At 44.2% G+C, this 22034-nt stretch overlaps 1 protein-coding gene across 3 annotated transcripts in view; it reads right to left on the bottom strand.

The window, feature by feature from the left end:
* Positions 1-22034, bottom strand: part of LOC124789339 (cAMP-dependent protein kinase type I regulatory subunit) — a 266916-nt gene that overhangs the window by 166569 nt on the left and 78313 nt on the right. Inside the window, exon 1 of one of the 3 annotated variants that reach the window (XM_047256660.1) lies at positions 14998-15154. The exons of the other annotated variants lie outside the window; for them this stretch is intronic. Within the exon in view, the coding sequence (XP_047112616.1) occupies positions 14998-15018 (21 nt within the window). The 5' untranslated portion in view covers positions 15019-15154. Of the gene's footprint in view, positions 1-14997; positions 15155-22034 lie in introns of those variants that run through there. 3 annotated transcript variants of the gene reach the window in all.

Here is a 22034-nt window from a genome sequence, read left to right as displayed (position 1 = left end):
TGAACTTTCATCAACTCCGACATCGATTTTTTTCAATAGTTAGTGTCTAGCAAAACGCCGAAATTTTCAACATAGAACATCCGTGAAAAACTTGATCCAAATCGGTGGCCCAAGTGTCAGACCCTCCCCTTATAAGTAACGTCGAGCAGCGAAGTACCTCCGGGCGAAAGCTAGCTAAAGAAGGGCAATACATCTACCAAAAAGTCAGAATATAGCATCAGCATTACGAACTAGTAATGGCCAAAGAAAAAGTCATAACGCGTGTTCTTGACAATGATCGTGTGGTTAATTCTACATATCGCTGGGGACTGAAAGAATAAAACATTTCTTTGTCCGAGAAAATCTATACATAAGACACAGAAAACATTCAGAAGGCAGCAAACAGCGCCTATTTATTATATCCTTTGCCTCTTGCTTTTAACGTCTACCAAACGTCAGAGAAACTGAACATTTTCCTTGCTCAATAGAGCAGACTTTTCCCTACTTGAGCAATATTCATTAAACGTAAGTTCTTATTTGTGCTCTGTGTAGGCTATTCCTCAGTCCAAGTAACGTACAAGCTTTTGGATAACAGGTCTTCTGTGAGGGAATAATAGCAGGAAACAAATACAAACCTCCTGAAACCTTTGTATGTATCACAAAGACAAAAATTAGCAATAAAATGAAGATTAAGAAGCCGCAAAATCACAAAATAAAAACTACAACATGAACGAGAGCATTGAGAAGGCTTAAATTCCGATGACTGCAGACGACGCTACTCTCTCGTCACTGTCAAAACATTTTTTTCCAGAGAATCCTTGATGACGACGACGTGTGGGATCCATTGGGGATGTGTACTGCAGCACACACACGCATGCACCAACGACCATCCAGCAGCTGTCAACCTCGCTGGTGGATGGATGGAAAGCCCTACCACAAGAACTCATCATTAACAACCTTGCGACTAGCATAGAAGCACGTTGCAGAGCAAGAACTGGCGTACGTGATGATCACACACCCTATTTAGAATCATGTCCTGCCATCTGTATTGTCCTGGGGACCATAATAAATCCCGACGACTTCATTGTAATTAATATCTTTGGATAAAAGAGTCATTATCATCATCTTGGACAGTTTCCAGCCACTGGCTGGGTCTGTCGGGAACGCAAGCCTCTCCATCGTGTTCTGTCTTTCCACCATTCCCCCTCTTCCACCTTCGTCCAGTTCTCTCCTTTTCTCGTCACACATTCCTTCACTCCCTTCACCCATCTATCTCTTGGTCTTCCTCTGGGCCTCTTACCCTCCAGTTGCAGATCAAACATCCTCTTTGGAATTCTTCCCTCATCCATTCTCTTCATGTGTCCATACCACGGCAGTCTTGATTTTTCTATCCTGTCCTGTACTGGTTCCTCCTTTAGTCTTTCCCTCACATACACATTTCGCAATCTGTCTCGTCTTGTTACACTCAACCTGCTCCCCTGGAACTTCATTTCACTAGCTTGTATTCTACTTTTGTCGCTTTTGTGCATTACCCATGTCTCACTTCCGTATGCCAATATGGGGACAAAGTAGGTTCGGTATATAATTCCCTTGGATTTCTGTGGCACCTCCTTGCTCCAAATAAGCCCCCTAATGCATTTGTAGAACTGTCCTGCTTTTCTGCACCTTTCATTTATTTCCATTGCGTTTCCCCCCTTACTTTCAATCATGCTTCCCAGGTACTTGAAGTTCTCTACCACTTGTAGTTTTTCCCCTCCACAAGTTATATCCACATTTGGCCTATTCTTCTTCCTTGTTGTGACAATTATTTCACTTTTCTTTACAGAGAAATGCATTCCATATTGTGCTGCCGTTGCCTCCCATACATCTAACTGCTCTTGCACCTCCTTCTCGCAATTTCCCCATAACATCAGGTCATCGGCAAAAAGCACTGCTTTCATTTTATGACCTCCAATTGCATCTGATACTTGCTGTAGGATTTCATCCATAACAATAATAAACAATAAAGGCAAAAGTGCACTTCCCTGTCGCAGCCCATTTTCCAGCTTGAACCATGCAGTACGTTCCCTCCCCACTTTCACACAACTCTCACTTCCCTCATACATTTTTCTGACTTTTCGTGTTATCTCTTCATCTTTCCCTTTTGCGTTCAGCACATCCCAGAGCTTGTCCCTACAGATACTGTCATACGCCTTCTCAATATCTAAAAAGGCCATGATTAAGTCCTTCCCGTACTCATAGTGCCTTTCCTGCAGTTGCCTTACCGCAAATATGAGGTCCGCTGTTGATCTTCCCGGTCTGAAACCATACTGCTCCTCTTGCAGTCTACTTTCAATACTGCTTCTTATTCTCTTCTCCAGGATCTTTTCATAGATTTTTCCACAGTGGCATAGCAGGGTGACTCCTCTTTAGTTCTCGCATCTCCTTTTATCTCCTTTCTTGAAGATCGGGACTATAATTCCTTTCTTCCAATCCTCAGGAATTCTGTTCTCCTTCCACACCACCCTCAGCACTCTGTATAGCCACTGAGTTCCTACTTCTCCTGCTGCTCGTATCATATCCACTGTTACTTCGTCCCAACCTGGTGCTTTGCCCCCTTTCATCCTCTTTATGGCTTCTTCCACTTCATTCCAAGTTAGATCATCAATTTCCCCACTATTATAATCGTCTGCTGCCTTAGGCTCTCCATCGCTGTTAGTTACCCGCTTGGCGGCATTCAACAGATCTTCAAAGTACTCCTTCCAAATCTTTTTGAGCTCATGCATTTCCTCCACAACTCTTCCATTATTATCCATGATCCTCAGGCACTCGCTTCTGTCGTTCCTCTTATTTCTTACCATGGTGTAAAGTACTTTTTTGTTCCCTTCACTGTCCTCTTCTAACATTCTTGTCCATTTTTCCATCCACTTCTTCTTCTCCGCCCTTACTATGGTCTGTGCCGCTTTCTTGCTTTCCTTATATTTTACCCTAGCTTCCTCTGTTCGGGTCTGGAACCATTCTCTGAAGGCTTTGTTCTTTCGAAGTACTGCCTCTTTACATATGTTGCTCCACCATGGGGTTTCCTTACTTCTCCTCTTTGTGCTAGTTCTTCCGCACACATTCTCAGCTGCCTCAACTAGAGCCCTCTTAAAATCTCCCCATTCTTCTTCCACTGTTCTCTGATCTTCCTTTGGCAGCTTCTTCCTGATCAGTGTCTGGTACTGGGTCCTCCGTTCATCCTCTTTCAGCATCCATGTCTTCAACCTTTTCTCCTGTATGTCTGTTGCCCTCCTATCTTTTTTCTCTCTCAAGGTGGCTACCAACAGCCGATGGTCACTGTCTAAGGCCTCAGATGGAATGACCTTAACATCTGTGAGGCTGCTCATCATCTGCCTATCCACTAGTACATAGTCTACTACTGAAGTTTGGGACCAGTCTCCACTGTACCAAATTATATTGTGGCTACTTCTCTTCTTGTACCAGGAATTTGCGATCGCCAGCCCATTCCTCTTGCAGAATTCCAGCAACAATTTTCCTTCTCTATTTCGGTTCCCCCAGCCCTCTGGTCCCATTATCTCCTCGAATCCTTTCCTGTCTGTGCCAACATGCGCATTGAGGTCCCCTATTACAATCTGATTACCTCCATTTAGCTGCTTTTGCATGTCATCTTCAAATTCCTCCTCCTCCTTTTTTGTACACCCCACCTGTTGGGCATATGCTTGGATGATTTTAATGCTTTTTCCTTTCACTCGTAAAAGAGTAATTTCTGTTTTATCATTGGGCATGTCTTTCAATTACCTTCTGTACTATACTGCAGCCGTTTTCCTTGTACGGTCCAAGTTTACTTGGCAGTGACATGCAAAGGGAAATTTACTTTCGTTCTTAAGTTTTGCAAACCAGTGTGGATAAATATAACCCCATTACTGAGCTCGCTGGGGCGAATGTGACAGCAGTAAAATGTGTCCGTTTTGATTGACAGATTTCTTTCGTCCAATTTACTGTAGCCTTACGTCACATTACAGAAATCTACACCTCACGAACAGTGTATCATGTCGTCTTTCAGAATTCTGAGTGACAAGTACTGATTATCTCAATAAAACAAATTCTGGAACTAAACGGTGGTCTACAAATATTTCCCTCAGGTCAACGTCTTACTTTGCTCTCTCTCACCAATAATTCTGAAGATTGTCTGCATTAGCAGACACAAACTGAACTTTACCTACCCTCGCGTGACTGTGTGTGTGTGTGTGTGTGTGTGTGTGTGTGGGTGGGGGGGGGGGGGAGGGAGGGAGGGGGGGGGGGGGGAGGAAGAGTGAGGGGGGAGGAGGGGAGAGAGAAAATAAATACTTCACCGACGGCGAGAAGAACCTCTAAAAAGCTGTACTGCACAGTAGTGTGGACGGGTCAAAACCCTCGAACCACGGACTAAAGTGGTACTAAATATTATCCATGTTACCCAAAATTCTGGCAGCACAGAAGCTGATATGGCAAATGACATTGGTTACGTCACTGTTGAAACACTGCTACTAGCTGACACTTTCCTGAGCAAACTGGGAATATCGGTTTTGGTTTAATACAAGTCATATGCAAGTGGAGACATTTTCAGAGAGAACTTAACCCAACAAGAAATTCAATTTATTTATTGGATGAACTCTTTCAGAACTGATGAGAAAATAAAGATCGACGACACTGTAAATTGTCTGAGCATGCTTTATGACGAATATAAACAATATGCTAAAACTATCTGATATAGGGTATACAGCAGCAAGTTCTAACGGTATTGCATTCGTGCAAACACCTCTAAAATAAACTGAAATTTAATCAGGAAAAAGGCAAATGCAACAGCAGTGTGATGGAAATTATCTGTATGATAATGAGGGACAGTGGCTTGTTGCTAGATACGCTAAGGCGGGCAACTCCCGAACGACATCCATGGAAACTGACATAATGCATACGGCTAACGAGAGAAGAATACTGTGGCTGCGAATTCAGAAGCTCTGGCTTTCGAACTGGGAATTTTTATCTGTAATTTGGCAAAATGTACCTCTGGCAATAGCTGTTAACGTGAAAACATGTCAAGTTACACCTCGGTTCGGAGTCCACGTCAAATTCTAGGCCCTCTATAACTGGCTAGGTAGGTCAGTTCAAAGGTCACAAGCAGACAGCAGTGGTGTACCACCTGGAATCGAACCATGTTTACTAAAGTACAGCGGTGTTCAAACAAACCTTCGGGTTGATGACAGTTTTACCTAGATAAATCACGAAGGATGCAAAATCTGGTGGGTGTCACAAACACTCTGATGTTGATTTCCTACATGTACAAAAAGCGAGACAGAAAATTAGTGGAATGCGAAATACGTCGCAACTAAACAGCAACATGTCATATGACTTGCTTTCATGGTTTTTATACAGTCGTGCCCACTTGAAAAAGGTTCTGCAGCGGAAATAATGTCCTTCAAGAAACAACAATCCTAAACTGTAAACAAGTTTTCTTGTTTTGTGCTCTATTTCACAAAATTCAAACGGTTAACGCTGTGTGCTTGGCACTTGGGTTTGGACCCACTTCGCGTAAAGCGGTAGCTACGGCAGTCCCTTTATTAGTGAACTATCAAAATGAATATAGTAGGAGCTTTCTATGGTATTCTGTTACTGAGACTCGAAACTGCAAAATATGCAGAAATTTGCTACAATGGAGCAATCGGCGGGTTTAAAAGTGGTCTAAATATGGAATGATATTTCACAAGTATCTCCCGCAAATACGAAATTGTGATTGTCCGTCAGCACGGTCTGTCGTACTGTTTTTCGAGATACCTGGCAAACTGTTTGAGTACATAATTGTGCTGTGCGAACTACGAAGAACTGCTGCTGTAATATTACAATATCTGTGACTGGATTAATTGGCGCCGTCAAGACCCCAAACTAAGTCTCTGCTTTTTCAGCTAGAATGAACAGCAACACCTAAGACCCAAGAAACTTTAATAATTACGCAGTTTATAGCTTAATAATAGCATCATACTTACTTTTTCTCACTCGCGAACCTCAAGGTGGGGATAGATATGCAAGTGCACAAAGAGGTACAACGTTGGGCGCTTGTACAGTTCGCATAGTAAGTGCCCTGAAACACTGTACGTGCGAACATTAAAGAGGTCTTGTTGCGAGCGCAACGCATAATATTCAGTTAGTAAGCCAAGACACTGGAAAAGGAAGGAGGATTCGGGGTTAACGTCCCGTGGACGACGAGGTCCTCAATCCTCAGTGACCTAGTAGATAGTGTCGGAAGTTCCATGCGGCTTTTCGCGGATGATGCTGTAGTATACAGAGAAGTTGCAGCATTAGAAAATTGTAGCGAAATGCAGGAAGATCTGCAGCGGATAGGCACTTGGTGCAGGGAGTGGCAACTGACCCTTAACATAGACAAATGTAATGTATTGCGAATACATAGAAAGAAGGATCCTTTATTGTATGATTATATGATAGCGGAACAAACACTGGTAGCAGTTACTTCTGTAAAATATCTGGGAGTATGCGTGCGGAACGATTTGAAGTGGAATGATCATATAAAATTAATTGTTGGTAAGGCGGGTACCAGGTTGAGATTCATTGGGAGAGTGCTTAGAAAATGTAGTCCATCAACAAAGGAGGTGGCTTACAAAACACTCGTTCGACCTATACTTGAGTATTGCTCATCAGTGTGGGATCCGTACCAGATCGGTCTGACGGAGATAGAGAAGATCCAAAGAAGAGCGGCGCGTTTCGTCACAGGGTTATTTGGTAACCGTGATAGCGTTACGGAGATGTCTAATAAACTCAAGTGGCAGACTCTGCAAGAGAGGCGCTCTGCATCGCGGTGTAGCTTGCTCGCCAGGTTTCGAGAGGGTGCGTTTCTGGATGAGGTATCAAATATATTGCTTCCCCCTACTTATACCTCCCGAGGAGATCACGAATGTAAAATTAGAGAGATTAGAGCGCGCACGAAGGCTTTCAGACAGTCGTTCTTCCCGCGAACCATACGCGACTGGAACAGGAAAGGGATGTAATGACAGTGGCACGTAAAGTGCCCTCCGCCACACACCGTTGGGTGGCTTGCGGAGTATAAATGTAGATGTAGATGTAGATGGAGCACAAGCTCGGAAAAGGAGTAATGTGGAGAGAGGAAATTGGTCGTGCCCTTTTCTAATGAATCATTCAGACATTTGCTTTATCGATTTCGGGGAACCAAGTAAAACTTGAAGCTGGACTGCCGGAAGGCAGTTTAAACAGCAGTGTGCTAACACTGCGCAACCGTGCTCGGTCTCTTCACTTGAGAACTGAAAGTAATGCAAATTAAGTGCTAAGAAATGTATCGGCATATGGGGAAGCGATTTTGCCGGCCGCTATGGACGAGCGGTTCTAGGCGCTTCAGTCCGGTACCGCGCTGCTGCTACGGTCGAAGGTTCGAATCCTGCCTCGGGCATAGATGTGTGTGATGGCCTTAGAATTACTTAAACCTAAGTAACCTAAGTCTAGGGGACTGATGACCTCAGATGCTAAGTCCCATAGTGCTTAGAGCCATTTGAACCATTTTTTTCAATCTTGGTTTCTTATCCATAGTATTTTTTTCCTTAGTTAGTGAAAGATATAAAATATACCTTGCTAGTATCTCTGAAAGAATCGAAAAGATGTAGTAACTGTTCTTCGTTTACGAATAAATAGAAAGTTTTTACCAAACGTACTACACATGAACTGTTATACGAGGGGTAATAATCATTGTGTGCAAAAAAAAAAATACATTAAACGGAAACTACAGTCGTGGAGATCCGTATAAAATTAACAATGTTGTTTGGAATAGTTACGCACAGTGTATATGCAATAGTATCGCTCGTGATTTCAGTAGTACAGTATATAATAAGACATCAACGATTCAGGTGGTAGAGTGTGGAGCTCGGTATAAAGGCAGTCGGCTCTGTGCCGTGTTAGTGTGTGGGTACAAGCCTTTACTGCATATAGCAAACACGGCATCATTTGTGACTACTTGTTGTGTACATTAAAAACAACTGTGACAATGCCACGAGGACAGCACGTGATACATAAGTAAAAATCGGTGCATCACGACACGCTAATTATCAAATCGGCAGGAAGTTGACCCTTTCAGGTACAGGGATTGATAATTTTGTCGGATTGGGCGCACGGTATGGAAAGAACGGAAAATACGGGCAAAGTAGAAAATTATCTGAGGCATAGAAACGGTTTATTTTTGTACAAAGTAAAGGCCACAAACGATTATTCTTCTCAACTTCTTGTTAATTTACAATCGCCAATAACCGCACGATGAGTACTACATTTTGTCACATGACAGACGTATGTCATGTACTTCAGAATAGGATAAATGTGATCTTCAGCGATGAGATGAAGTTTAATTTAGATGGGATTTCAATATTATTGGCATGATAGAAGAACAAAGCAGCAAGTAAGAATGAGCAGAATTTTTTATGGTGGAAGCGTTATAACTTGGACAGCCTTCTGCGCTAAGGAAATTGCTTGCCTGAACACTAGAATGAACTCTTAACATGTGCACTGAAATGCTAGACAGACTATATTAGAATGTATGAGGATCTGGGTCACTAAAGTCTAATGTTTTAACAACATTGTGCATCTGTGCATTTTCTGCTACAACCAAAAAGTGGTTAGAAGATAAAGGTATTAATTTCTTGACTTGGCCTGCACATAGTCCGTATCTGAATACCGCGGAAAACCTCTGGAGAATACTTGCGAGGAGTGTTTATCATACGGAAGGCAATTCGTGGCCGTATGTGAGCTGAAAAGGGTGATACGAGAAGAATGGGCGATAATTTTACTACAAGAACTACAAACCCCAACAAAATCAACTGATGTAATTAGGAAGACAGGAGGTTGGACTATTGCACTATAAGTGCAATACCAAGACAGTGCGTGCCTGTATACCAACTTCCATCCAGGAAATGCAAACACATTTTATTATTCGTGTTATATAAGAAACTACGTAATTCTGGTGTGATTTTTTATGTCTTACAGGTATCTACTACTTTCATAATAAATTCGACTACAACTTTCGTAGGAACCCTGCCTTTATACTAATGTCCACTACTGTGTATATGTAAGTTCAGGCATGCAGGTCATCAATAACGTTCACCCACTTCCAGCAACATTTCATAACGAGTTTCAGGCACGGACGTCTGCCAAACAGATTATAAATAAAAATTCGTCGCTGCCGACTGCTTGCCAACAGCCACTACCCGGAGAACAGGCTTCCGACTTAGCACTCTTGTGGCTTCCCTAAATCACAAGCGACATGGCAAAAAAAACATAGACGGAAAGGCACTCCACTTTCCAATAAATGGAATGAATGTGGTAGCCACCAACGAACAAGATTACTGCATCAAGAAATACGCTTGGATAAATTCAAATTGCTACGTAAGTCAAGAACCATTTCAAATAGCAGTTGGATGCAGGAATTAATTGCAGGTCACCCTAGCTTACGAAGTATAATAAAGTTCGAACACTCACGAATGCAAGATATTGAACGACACGACGTCGATAGCGAACATAAAATGAGGAAACATGTCCCCCTCACCCTTCGCTGTCCTAAGTTGCAATGTCTAATGGAGGTATGCTGTAAACTGTTATTGCCCAAGGAACGGCGGGCCGCAGCAACGCTGTAAATACGCGAGGCGACAGAAACCGATGAGAGCAGCACACGCGATGCGGGAAAGAAGGCACGACTGGCGCTTAAAGAGAATGCATGGGCCCGCCTACTCTCGCGTTGCGAGGTACAAGCTATTAATGGCGCCCGTAAAGCGTAAATCCGCTCGTCGACCGCCTCAAAAACGTTTTAACGCGCGACAAATATTACCCCGCTTACACCAGCCTCTAACAGGTCAGGCAGCCTACCGGCAATTGACGATGCGATACGCTATCGAGTCATCAAAAGTTGCAAGGAACTGTAGCAGTAGCCATTCCGCGCCAGCTATTTTTTTTTTTTAAAAAAAGGTTGGAGAGTTGTGCTAGTGAAAACAGCTACTTGTCTGCGAATAGTGATGTGTAGTAACCTAATTATATGAACAAACTGCGACTACATGGCTGCACATTGGTATCTGTTTGACAACAAATCGTAGGGCTCGGGATTCGATCCTCGGGTGATCCCTGGGATCATTTCTAGTAATAAACGCCAATCAACACTTCTAACATCGCTCCGCACATTACAATGCGCTCTAGCCCACATTTACAAATGGCTGCGTGCGTATATATATAGCAAAATAAGTATTTTAATGGTGTGGTTATTATTTGCAAATTTTTAACGTAAACTGTGTGATACCAGACAATGTGAATGAAGTCGATCATTAGCAACAAATGGCCATGAAAAAGATCTCCGCGGCGGGTACGGCATCAGTGTGTATTCCAGTGTTACGGTGACTACCTTATGACAAATAACACACCAACATATCGTATAATCGATATACGGTACATTCACTATGGATGGTTACCTTCATATACGTCACACACTATGCTCTCGTAAAAATGAGTTGAACATGGCAACGTAGAAATGTTATCACTACTGCAGAGCAATTTTAATTAGCACAGCAAGTACAGAAACTCCTTCGATTTGAAAGGTAATATATCTACGACTGATGGATATTTTAACAGGATGTTCAAAACTAACTTTTACGTTGGTGATTCCTTCACTACGCTGAGAGTGGTTTATAGTGATTACTCCAGCAGAACGCTGGATACTGGTGAACTGAAACGTATTTAGTTCTTAAAAACCGGGTATATACCTGTTTTCCGCTACACATTGCTACAGAGTCGCAAAGAAAAGCCAATGAAGGCCAATGCTGATTTATATCTCAACCAATAATGACTCACAGGGAAGTTGCTACCAAACCCCACTACTAACACACCTAGCCAGGGTACTAAAAGAGCACTAGAATAATTGAAGTAGCTATTCCGGGGCTTCATCTGCCACTGCCCCTTCGCTCAATATACGCACACTCTCCTCCGTTCGCGCCCAGGGAATGAAGCGGCATCCTCCCTAAAACCTCGCGTGATGGAACCGGGCGACAGGTTGCTCGCAGTCACGCACGCTGTGCACACGTTCGTAATATTACTTAGCCAGAAATTATGCATCAAAACCATAAGGCTCTTAAGACTTTCCCAACTGACGCTCCTCAGGACCTACTTCCGCAATGTACTCAAGAAACACGCGATGTAAGTGGCATGTGGAAGACTTCACACAGGAATGCGAAAGTATTGTTACTTCTATAATGATGAACGAAAGCTCTCAACGTGGTTAATTCTAATATACGGCTATTTGGCGGTGGACATGAGGGGTCAAAGAACCCGTAGAGTTCGATATTTATTGTGGTAGAGCAGTGTCATCGGTCACAAGAGCGATGAAGAATCGATGAAGGAAACATCCCGCAACATTCTACTGATTTCATCTCGGTCTGTCATACAAACTGAAATTCCTGTACCCTCGATGATAATTGGAAACTATACTGGTGAGCAAAACTTAAGGACGAAAGTAGCTTTCGGATTATGTATCACTGTCAAGTACATAGCTCGATGACACCTAGATCATACATAGAACGAACAGCTACAGTATAATACGGAAGGTAACTAAAAGAAAGCCGGTCCGTGTGGCCGAGCGGTTCTAGGCGCTTCAGTCTGGAACCGCGCGACCGTATCCTGCCTCGCACATGGATGCGTGTGATGTCCTTAGATTAGCTAGGTTTAAGTAGTTCTATGGGACTGATGACCTCAGATGTTAAGTCTCATAGTGCTCAGAGCCATTTGAACTAAAAGAAATACGCATGCAGATGAACTAAAAGACATACGCAAGCAGATGAACAGAAATGACATTCTGTTGCAACCAATAGTTACGCTGAAGTCATCGCGATTTATGGTGGTCACCTAAGCATCACAAAAAGCATAGGGTGTAGGATTACCATGGACGACGAACGATGCTCTGAAACGCGCTCATGTGCTGGCCCAAAGGTTGGTGAGGAGTTCTTGTGGTAATGCGTTCTATTCATCCTTCCTGTTGACAATTGCTGGAAGGTCACTAGTGCATGGGGACGTGCTGCAATAAGTCTCCCAAACGCGTCGCTATGTGGGATGTATGGGATGTAAGTCGGGGGAAAGGGCAAGTCAGTCCATTCACCGAATATCCTATTGTTCCAAGAGCTCCCCCACACGCGCAGTTCGATGCGCTCGCGCACTGTCACCCGTAAAAATGAAGCCAGGGCCGCACGCACGCCTGAAAAGACAAGAGGACTACATGTCACAATAACGTTGACTTGCGATTGTACTATATTCGGAGATTTAGAAGTCAGTACGCCCATGCAACGTTATGCCTCCCCACACCTAACACCTGAACCACCAGAATGATCATGTTCGACACCCTTAAAAAATAGTTCAAATGGCTCTAAGCACCAAGGGACTTAACATCTGAGGTCACCAGTCCCCTAAAATTAGAATTACTTAAACCTAACTAACGTAAGGACATCACACACATCCATGCCCGAGGCAGGATTCGAACCTGCGACCGTTGCAGCAGCGCGGTTCCGGACTGAGGCGCCTAGAACCGCTAGGCCACAGCGGCCGGCTCGATACCCTTTCTGGATGCGCTAGAGAAGAGCATGTGACCTCACTCGACGTTGGTGCAGTCCCATTCTTGGCACCATCGTTAACGGCGCGGGTGTCAACGGAACACAACGTACTGCTCGTCGGGCAAGGACAGCATCCCCATGCAGTCGACATGCCACTGAGGACCGAGTGATTGCGTGCCTTGCAGTCTAGTTAAACGTGGTTGCAACTGCACCCGCTGCTGTACCTGAATACCCCTTCTTGACTGTCGCACAATGTAGCGGTCATATGCTGCTGTAATTTGACAGCGGTCCATCACCACCTCTCTGCAGCAGTGGCTGTGGTTCGGAACGCTCCCCATAGACGGGAAACAATGCTTTGAGGAACACCTAACTCCTTGGCTACACACGTCACACTTCACCCTTCTTCCAGTTTCAAGATGATTCTTCCCCGTGTGCTATCACCCAAATATCGTCTCCTGGCCGTGTTGTAATGGGGCACGCCGCTACAGCGCACCGTAACTGCTAGCTCATTGACACACACACACACACACTGTCTTTTCCCGTTCCTGCAAGTGCCTCGTGTTACGGAGCCAACCCCATCTGACACTATAAAACGCTAACCTCACGCCACATGACGTCCAGCTTTTTGCGAACGACTGCGAGACTTCTGGCAACATGCTCCCGCACTTCCAACCTTTTCCACGGAGTAGTTAGTATGTTATTTCACCCATCGCGTCCTTAAGTTTTGCAGAGCAGCGTGATTACTTCACTCCCCCACAGTAAAGAGAATTCAGCGCCTTAACCCACTCTGTAAGATAACGTTCAAGAGAAGTGTACGCGACCCAAACTAATACGCTTCCGCTACTCTTGCGTTTACGCGAAATGCAGCCCACATGGCATATCGGGAGCGCTATCACAAACATCGAGTATATGACCATACTGCTCTGTGCACTGCTACGACGAAAACGCGTTTCCACGGATGTGACGAACAGCGCGTGGAGCAGGTCATCTGGAGGGTATTGAAATGCTAGTCCTGTGTGCAGACGCGCGCCGGCCTTGCCGGGAAGGAGAAACTGTCCAGGCACGCACCGGGCAACGTCGCGATTTCTCGACATTATTAAGGAGTCCTCTCACGGGCGACCCGGCATTCCGTGCCAACCAGAGCTGGCAGCTGCACATGTTGCAAATAACACAGCAATTTCACAATTTTTACAAAACATAATTTTATTTTGCGGTACGATCATAATGTTTGGTGTTCAATCACCTACAGACGACTATACCCGACAGCTGCCCGTAGCTGTGTTTTCAGTATGTTTCTTATTAAAGAAGTTGCTTACTTAATGTTTCTCCAGACGTCGAATTGAAATCATCGTTCATGATCATCATTGTCATCATAATCATCATCGTCATCATTATCATCATCATCAAGGCTCATCGGGAGTTACATGTGACACACTTACCGAAGCCGATGTTATCAGTAGTGATAGAGAATCATATAACGCACACGATTCCGAAAGGACCAACGGCTACAACTCTGTACAGCTAAATGAACAGCGTGCAGTTCTTGTAGCTGATTAATGATGAATTCATTTGATCACTGTAAACCATTATGACCCATTTCAGAGCACTCTTCAGTTAATGTAACACTACAGATTGACCTGAACACAAGTCATATGGACAATTAAACACAAATCAGGAAAGCGTAGAGTATTACCTGCTATCGGAGTATCTTCTAGTACTGTGTTAATCTCAAAACTGTATTATCACTGCATAGTGGCGCTTACTGGTTGGTACTTTGCACAAAAAAACGCTAGCTCAGAACATAATCAAAATTAATCGCAACTTACCACCGATCGAACGAAACTGTTTCAGGAAAGGAATGGCTGGCACTTGCACGAAATTATTACTGGCGAAACCGTTTTACTAGGTAAAGTGGGACAGATTCTCAATGTAGTAGACAAGCTGTTAAAAAAACACTAAACAAATTTCATTAAACATAAACGTCACAGAAACTTCACCTATCGTCCGATTACGTGCCTAATATGACGAGAAACTAGTTACACGATTTAAAGGATTACGTCATATTAATACAATATCATCGTTGAACTCTGAAATTATCAAGTCCACTAATGACAAAACACAACAAATGTTCCCATCTCTGAGCAACACCGAAATTCGAGTTGTGACCGATATCCTAAGTGAAGCAGCAAGAACCAAGGCATTCATCCGCACTTGTCAGTTCGACTCGAGTTCTCCACCTTAATATTAAACGCAACGGGTATCCAATCTACCCTAGCGTGAAACATAGTTTCCATACAGTGGGGCAGGCCAGCGCACCGAGTGTTTGGCTATGCTAGGGGTAAGATTCACACGCTGTCGCGAGCCGGTGTGAGCGGGCGAGCGCGCGGGCGCTGCGGCTGCACGTGTGGCGGCTGACCTGGTCGCGGCTGTTGGGCATCTCTGTCGTGCTGCGCGGACGACGGCGGGACGGCGACTGCTTGGCGTCGCGGCGCGCACCCCCCGACACGCGCCGACCGCCGCCGGACGCAGACGAAGGCGCCAACCAGTATAAACACACCAGTCTTTTTCTCGCAGCCTCTTCCGTGAACGATACGACAAAAAACATCACTGGCTGATGTCTTCTTGTTCCACGCGAACCAAACGAATCGCTGAAGTGACTTACGGAACAGTCGAGTGAAATGACACCTCCACTTGAATTTAACAGAACTGCCAGCAAACGCCTAGATTTGTTTCACAAGGAGATCTTATGGACTGGCCCTACTTCGGCTTTGTTTATAAAAAAAAATGGTTCAAATGGCTCTGAGCACTATGGGACTTAACTGCTATGGTCACCAGTCCCCTAGAACTTGGAACGACTTAAACCGAACTAACCTAAGGACATCACACACATCCATGCCCGAGGCAGGATTCGAACCTGCGACCGTAGCGGTCACGCGGTTCCAGACTGTAGCGCCTAGAACCGCACGGCCACTCCGGCCGGCTTTGTTTATACTTAAGAATATTAACGTCAGTGACAGGGCATCAGTTTCCTGAAGAGTACGTTCCAATCCTCAAAAACACTGGATGAGAATCTACTTCAAAAATCTGAAGCTTCGAGCGCTGTTAAGTATAAAAAAATTCTCGCTATTTAACAACGCCGATTGGACGGCTGTGAGGTCGCTGATTCTATTCTGGCTAAGCTTTTTTTTTCTTTTTTTAAATTTCATTTCTGTTACCAGGCGCAGAAGTATAAAACCGGAATTTGGTTGCAATAATTACACGTCTGTTGTTTGAAACCGATAAACAAAATTTTATTCAAAATAATCTCCACTGCTATTTATACATGTCTCCCACTTCTCCGGCAGCGAACCAGTCTGCGAACCACTATCGCACATTTTCATACGAATTGAAGCATTGCACAGCGATGATAATCGGACGGAGCCAAGTCTGAAGAACAAACCGCATGCCCTAATATTTCCCAACTGAACGCTTCGATCGTTTCCCTCACCCTTTTGGCTTTGTGTGGTGGGGCGTTATCATGGAGTAATATGACTGTGTTGGCTTCTTCATAATCTTTTCACGTAATGCTCGATTTCAATCAATCATTTGCTGTTGGTAGCGATCGGTGTTAACAGTTTCACCTGGTTTTAGCAGCTCGAAATAGATTACGGCCTTCTGATCCCACCAAAAACACAGAGCACTGTCTTCTTTCCAAAGCGATTTGGTCTTGCAGTGGATGTCGATGTTTTGCCTAGATTCATCCATGCTTTACCACGCTTAGGCCGGCCGCGGTGGCCAAGCGGTTCTAGGCGCTTCAGTCCGCAACCGCACGACTGCTACGGTCGCAGGTTCGAATCCTTCCTCCGGCATGGATGTGTGTGATGTCCTTAGGTTAGTTAGGTTTAAGTAGTTCTAGGGGACTGACGACCTCAGATGTTAAGTCCCATCAGATGTTAAGTCCCATAGTGCTCAGAGCCATTTGAACCACGCTTAGGATTTTCAAAATATATCCATTTTTCATCACCTGCCACTATTTGATGGAGAAACGCTTTTCTTTTGTATCTGCCGAGCAGCATTTCACAAGTGGTCTTTTGATTTGCTTGCTGCCTTTCATTCAGTTCATGCGGAACTCATTGTCCACTTCCTGGGCCTTTCCCATAGCTTTCAACCGAAAAGAAACGGCTTTTTGCGTCACCTTCAATTGTTCCGCGTATTCCTGTTGAGTTTGGTTATCATCTTCATACAATAATTCATACATCAATTGCAATTCATGCAATTCGTTGTCTTCTAACTTTTGCGGTGGTTTCCCGCGCTCGTCGTTTCTCACGTCAAAATCACCACTTTTGAATTTTTTGAACCACTCGAAACACTGCGTTTTCCCAGCAGCTAGTTCTCCAAAAGCTTCGACAAGCATTCGATGCAATTATGCAGGTGTTTTCTTCAAATGATAACAGAAAACCAATGCTGTCCGCAAATCGTAGTTCGTAAGCGCAAAACTAGATATGTTTACGGGTTTAAAACAGATACCGATGTATGCAACTTTGGTTACTGTGTCTTGACATTCGTCGTCAGCCTTTACAGTAAGCAGATGGCGCTGTAGACTCGGTCTCACGGGCCCTGCACTGACGGCTAGCACCATCCATAGGGAAATACCGACTTCATACTTCTACATCTGGTGTATCAGATGCGATCAAAAAGTTTACGTTTGAAGGCGTTGACGCAGCGTATTTACAACGCAGCGCGACTCCGATGCGGGTGTATAAGCACAGACATGTAGCCAAGGTTATTAGTGTGGTATTCATGTCTTACCGACGTGCGTGCGGTAAATATGGAAACGTAAACTTCGGTTTCGTTAGTACCAAATGGGCTCAAGCAGGAGCAACGAGCTGTTATTCTTTTCTCGGCTGCCGAAGGACAAACACTAGTAGACATCCATCCCACAATGAAGAATGTGTATGGGGCACCACGTTTATCGAAAACCATCGCTGTGGGATGTTGCACTAAGTTCCGTGCTGGTCGCGATTCGACCCAAGACGCCGGCTGATCTGGACGGCAGAAGTTACACCAACTCTAGCACCCGTCCTATATTCCTGACCCTTTCCCATGCGAGTATCACGCCTTCGGTACCTTAGAAAAGGTCTTGAAGAGTCGACGATTCCTGTCGGACGAGGATGTGCAGCAGGCAGTTAGGGGCTGCTTCACCCAGCAGCACAAACGGGTATCTTCAGTCTGGTGTGCCTCTATCCTCACGGTGGTTTTGCATAACGATGCTGGACTGTACGGCCTTCGAACGGAAACTTTTTGATTACCCCTTATACAGTCATTGAAATATCAACTAAAAATATTGTATTACTGTATATAGGCATTTTCTATTGAAAATACTTATTTTAATTACTAATCGCATCAAAATGTGAATTTTCAAAATACGAGGTATGCCCACAAAGTAAGTTCCGTTTGGTTATCTAAAACAAACGTATACAGACACAGAAAAAATGTTTATTGTACAAAAATCGACAACAGTTAAACTACTTTTTTTTACATAGCTTCTGAAATTTTGTATGCACTTGTCATAGCGTGGCACAAGTTTTTGTATGCCTTCTTCATAGAAGGTTGCCGCCTGTGTATTCAACCATGTGGTAACATGTTCTTTCAGCTGAAGGGTTGACCACCAAGGACAGATTTTAGGTGTAAGAAGAGATGAAAGTCGCTAGGAGCGAGGTCCGGGCTCTACGGAGGATGATTAAACGCGTCCCAGTGAAATTCCCGTAAGAGTTGTTTGGTCACATTCGCCGCGTGAGATCGGGCATTATCGTGAAAAAAAAAAAAAAAAAAAAAAAAAAAAAAAAAAAAAAAAAAAAAACCCACCACATTTGACAATAACCTTCGGTGCTTGTTCTGTATTGCGCGTCGCAATTTCTTGATGGTCTCGCAGTAACCATGTGCATTGATTGTTTGGCCTCGTGGTAAGAAACCAATCAGCAAAATGCCTTTTCTGTCCCAAAAAACGGTGCACATGATTTTCCGAGGCGTCAAGATTTGCTTAGGCTTAACCTTTGTTGCAGATGAGGTGTGCCTCCATTCCATTGATTGCCTTTTTGTTTCAGGGGAGTCGTACGATACCCAAGTTTCATCCCCCGTGACTATCCCAGAAAGAAAACCATCGCCTTCTTCACTGTAGCGTGTCATAAACTGAAGTGCACTGCCCATCCGTTATTTTTTGTGTTGTTCAGTAAGAATTTTGGGTACCCAACATGAGCAAAGTTTCCGAAATTTCAGTTTTTCAGTAACAATTTCATGAATTAGTGATCGTGAGCAGACTGTGGCTAAGCCATGTCTCCGCAATATCCTTTCTTTCAGGAGTGCTAGTCCTGCAAGTTTCGCAGGAGAGCTTCTGTAAAGTTTGGAAGATAGGAGACGAGGTACTGGCGGAAGTAAAGCTGTGAGGACGGGGCGTGAGTCGTGCTTGGGTAGCTCAGTTGGAAGAGCACTTGCCCGCGAAAGGCAAAGGTGCAGAGTTCGAGTCTCGGTCCGGCACACAGTTTTAATCTGCCAGAAAGTTTCAGTGATCGTGAGATTTGCGGAACTTCCATAGCAAGGGCAGTAAGTGTAAACTTAGGGTTGTGCTTAATCTTCTCTTTAATTCGGTGAACCAGTTCATCAGTAACCACAGACGGGGGTCCACTTTGTTCTTCATCGTGCACTTGATCTGCCCCATCTTCTAACCACTGAATCTCTCATAGCATTTTGACCGTAAACCTCGCCGATTTGCCGATGAATTTCATTTGGTTTAACTTTCTTTGCATTTAGAAAACGAATCACAGATCTGATTTCACACGCGGCGGCATTTTCAAATACGGCTGACATTATAAAGAAGCACTACAAAGAACACGTCGGCAGCAGCGATCTGAAAATGGCGTTCATGTCTTCTCCTTGAGTCAGAGTAACTGCCGCGCAGCTCGGACCTGCGATCGTAGCTCTGCAGTGGATGGAAATACAAACGGAACTTACTTTGTGGACGACCCTCGTAAATTGAAATTTGGTACAAAAATGCCAAACATCGAATGGATAATAAAGAAAATTATTTATTTTTAAATAATATAATCGTGATATAAGGAAGTAATACCGACATTTTTAAATGAATTACACACATCAAAAAAAGTTTTGCATCACCTTGGTTCCGAAAGTTCCGGAACCTGTACAGAAAATTGAAAGAGAGAGCAACTTAAACATCATTTCTGCCCTTTTTACTGCTCATGATGACCACACATTGCTTCTTGTACCACCATACAGCGAGACTTTCAGAGGTGGTGGTCCAGATTGCTGTACACAGCAGTACCTCTAATACCCGGTAGCACGTCCTCTTGCATTGATGCATGCATGTATTTGTCGTGGCATACTATCCACAAGTTCATCAAGGCACTCTTGATCCAGATTCGCCCACTCCTCAGGGCCGATTCGGCGTATATCCCTCAGAGTGGTTGGTGGGTCACGTCATCTATAAACAGCACTTTTCAATCTATCCAGTCATGTTCCATAGGGTTCATGTCTGGAGAACATACTGGCCACTCTAGTAGAGCGATGCCGTTATCCATGAAGACGAATGCCTCGTCAACATACTGCCGATATGGTTGCACTATCGGTCAGAGGATGGCATTCACGTATTGTACAGCCATTACGACGCCTTCCAAGACCACCAGCGGCGTACGTCGGCCCCACATAACGCCATTACAAAACAGCAGGGAACCTCCACCTTGCCACAATAGCTGAACGGTGTGTCAAAGGCATTCAGCCCAACCCGGTTGCCTCCAAACACGTGTCCGACGGTTGTCTGGTTGATGGCATATGCGACACTCATTGATGAAGAGAACGTGATGCCAATCCTGAGCGGTCCATTTGGCATGTTGTTGAGCCCACCTGTGCCTTGCTGCATGGTGTCGTGGTTGCAAAGATGGACCTCGCCGTGGACGTAGGGAGTAAGTTGCGCATCATGCAGTGTATTGTGCACAGTTTAAGTCATAACATGACGTCCTGTGGTTGCACGAAAAGCATTATTCAACATGGTGGCGTTGCTGTCAGGGTTCTTCCGAGCCATAAACCGTAGGTAGCGGTCATCCACTGCAGTAGTAGCCCTTGGGTGGCCTGAGCGAGGCATATCATCGACAGTTTCTGTCTCTCTCTCTATCTCCTCAATGTCCGAACAACATCGCTTTGATTCACTCCGAGACGCCTGGACACTTCCCTAGTTGAGAGCCTTTCCCGGCACAAAGTAACAATGCGGACGCGATCGAACCGCGGTATTGATCGTCTAGGCCTGGTTGCACTAGAGACAACACGGGCCATATACCTCCTGCCTGGTGGAAGAACTGGAACTGATCGGCTGTCAGACCCCCTAGGTCTAATAGGTGCTGCTCATGCATGGTTGTTTACAATCTATGGAAGGGTTAAGTGACATCTCTGAACAGTCAAAAGGTCTGTGTGTGTGATACAATATACACAGTCAACGTCTATTTTCAAGAGTTCTGGGAAGCGTGGTGATGCAAAACTTTTTTGATGTGTGTAAATGATATTTCTCATTTTCATGCAATTAATATTTAAAATACGTTAATTTTGTAGACAATCATCAATAAATATTTGTAATTAACATTTCCATGTGATGATAAACATAAAACTTAAAAAATAAAAACGTTTAGTCTAGCGAGAATCGAACCACGAATTCCGCAATTACAAAACTACAACATTACGCATGCAGCTGCGGGCGGCTCCGTTAATAGCTCGACATTTTTTATACTTAAAATCTGTTTGCAAGCAATGAAGAATGGTGATAATATCTCAGGAAAACTATGGTGCTTATGGATTTCGATTCGCACGGTGCGTGGCAGCGGACGTCCATCGTACAACCACCGTGCACGGCTCGACTACTCAGCAATACGAGTTGACAACTCTTACTTTTGCAGAAAGCCACCCAGACTCTAGCGAGAAACTTATAGTGTGTGTTTCTCTATACGGATGACCTGGAAACTTATTTTGCACTATATTCCGTAGCGGACAACAATAATAAACTAACATATCTTACTGGAATTGAGAAAGAGCACACTAAAAATTTATTGATCTGTCTATACGCTAATAAAAATTAGGTTCACTGGGCTCAATACTATTTTCAGTGTAAGTTACAAGCTACTATCGTTGAAGACTCCGAACTTCAGTTCCGCCGTTAGCAACACGGATAAATTTACTGCAGTTAGAAACGGCTGGTCCCCATGCCCACGGCCACAAAACTTTGTGCGAACGTCCAAAATTGTTGGACCGGTCTAGTTATAAATGAGCAATGTAGACTAACAGGGTCAGTTTTCAGTTATCCAAACTACACAATGACACACACAGACAATGAATTGAATGCCGAGGCAGCGACACAATCAGATAATGCAATGAGTCAATTACTTGTTTCCGTGGAGTATGGGTGTACAGACGATTAAC

The sequence above is a fragment of the Schistocerca piceifrons genome, chromosome 3 (genome assembly GCF_021461385.2).
Source record: "Schistocerca piceifrons isolate TAMUIC-IGC-003096 chromosome 3, iqSchPice1.1, whole genome shotgun sequence".
In the NCBI taxonomy this organism is placed as follows: Eukaryota; Metazoa; Arthropoda; class Insecta; order Orthoptera; family Acrididae; genus Schistocerca; species Schistocerca piceifrons.
This window is presented reverse-complemented; position numbering and strand designations above follow the sequence as displayed.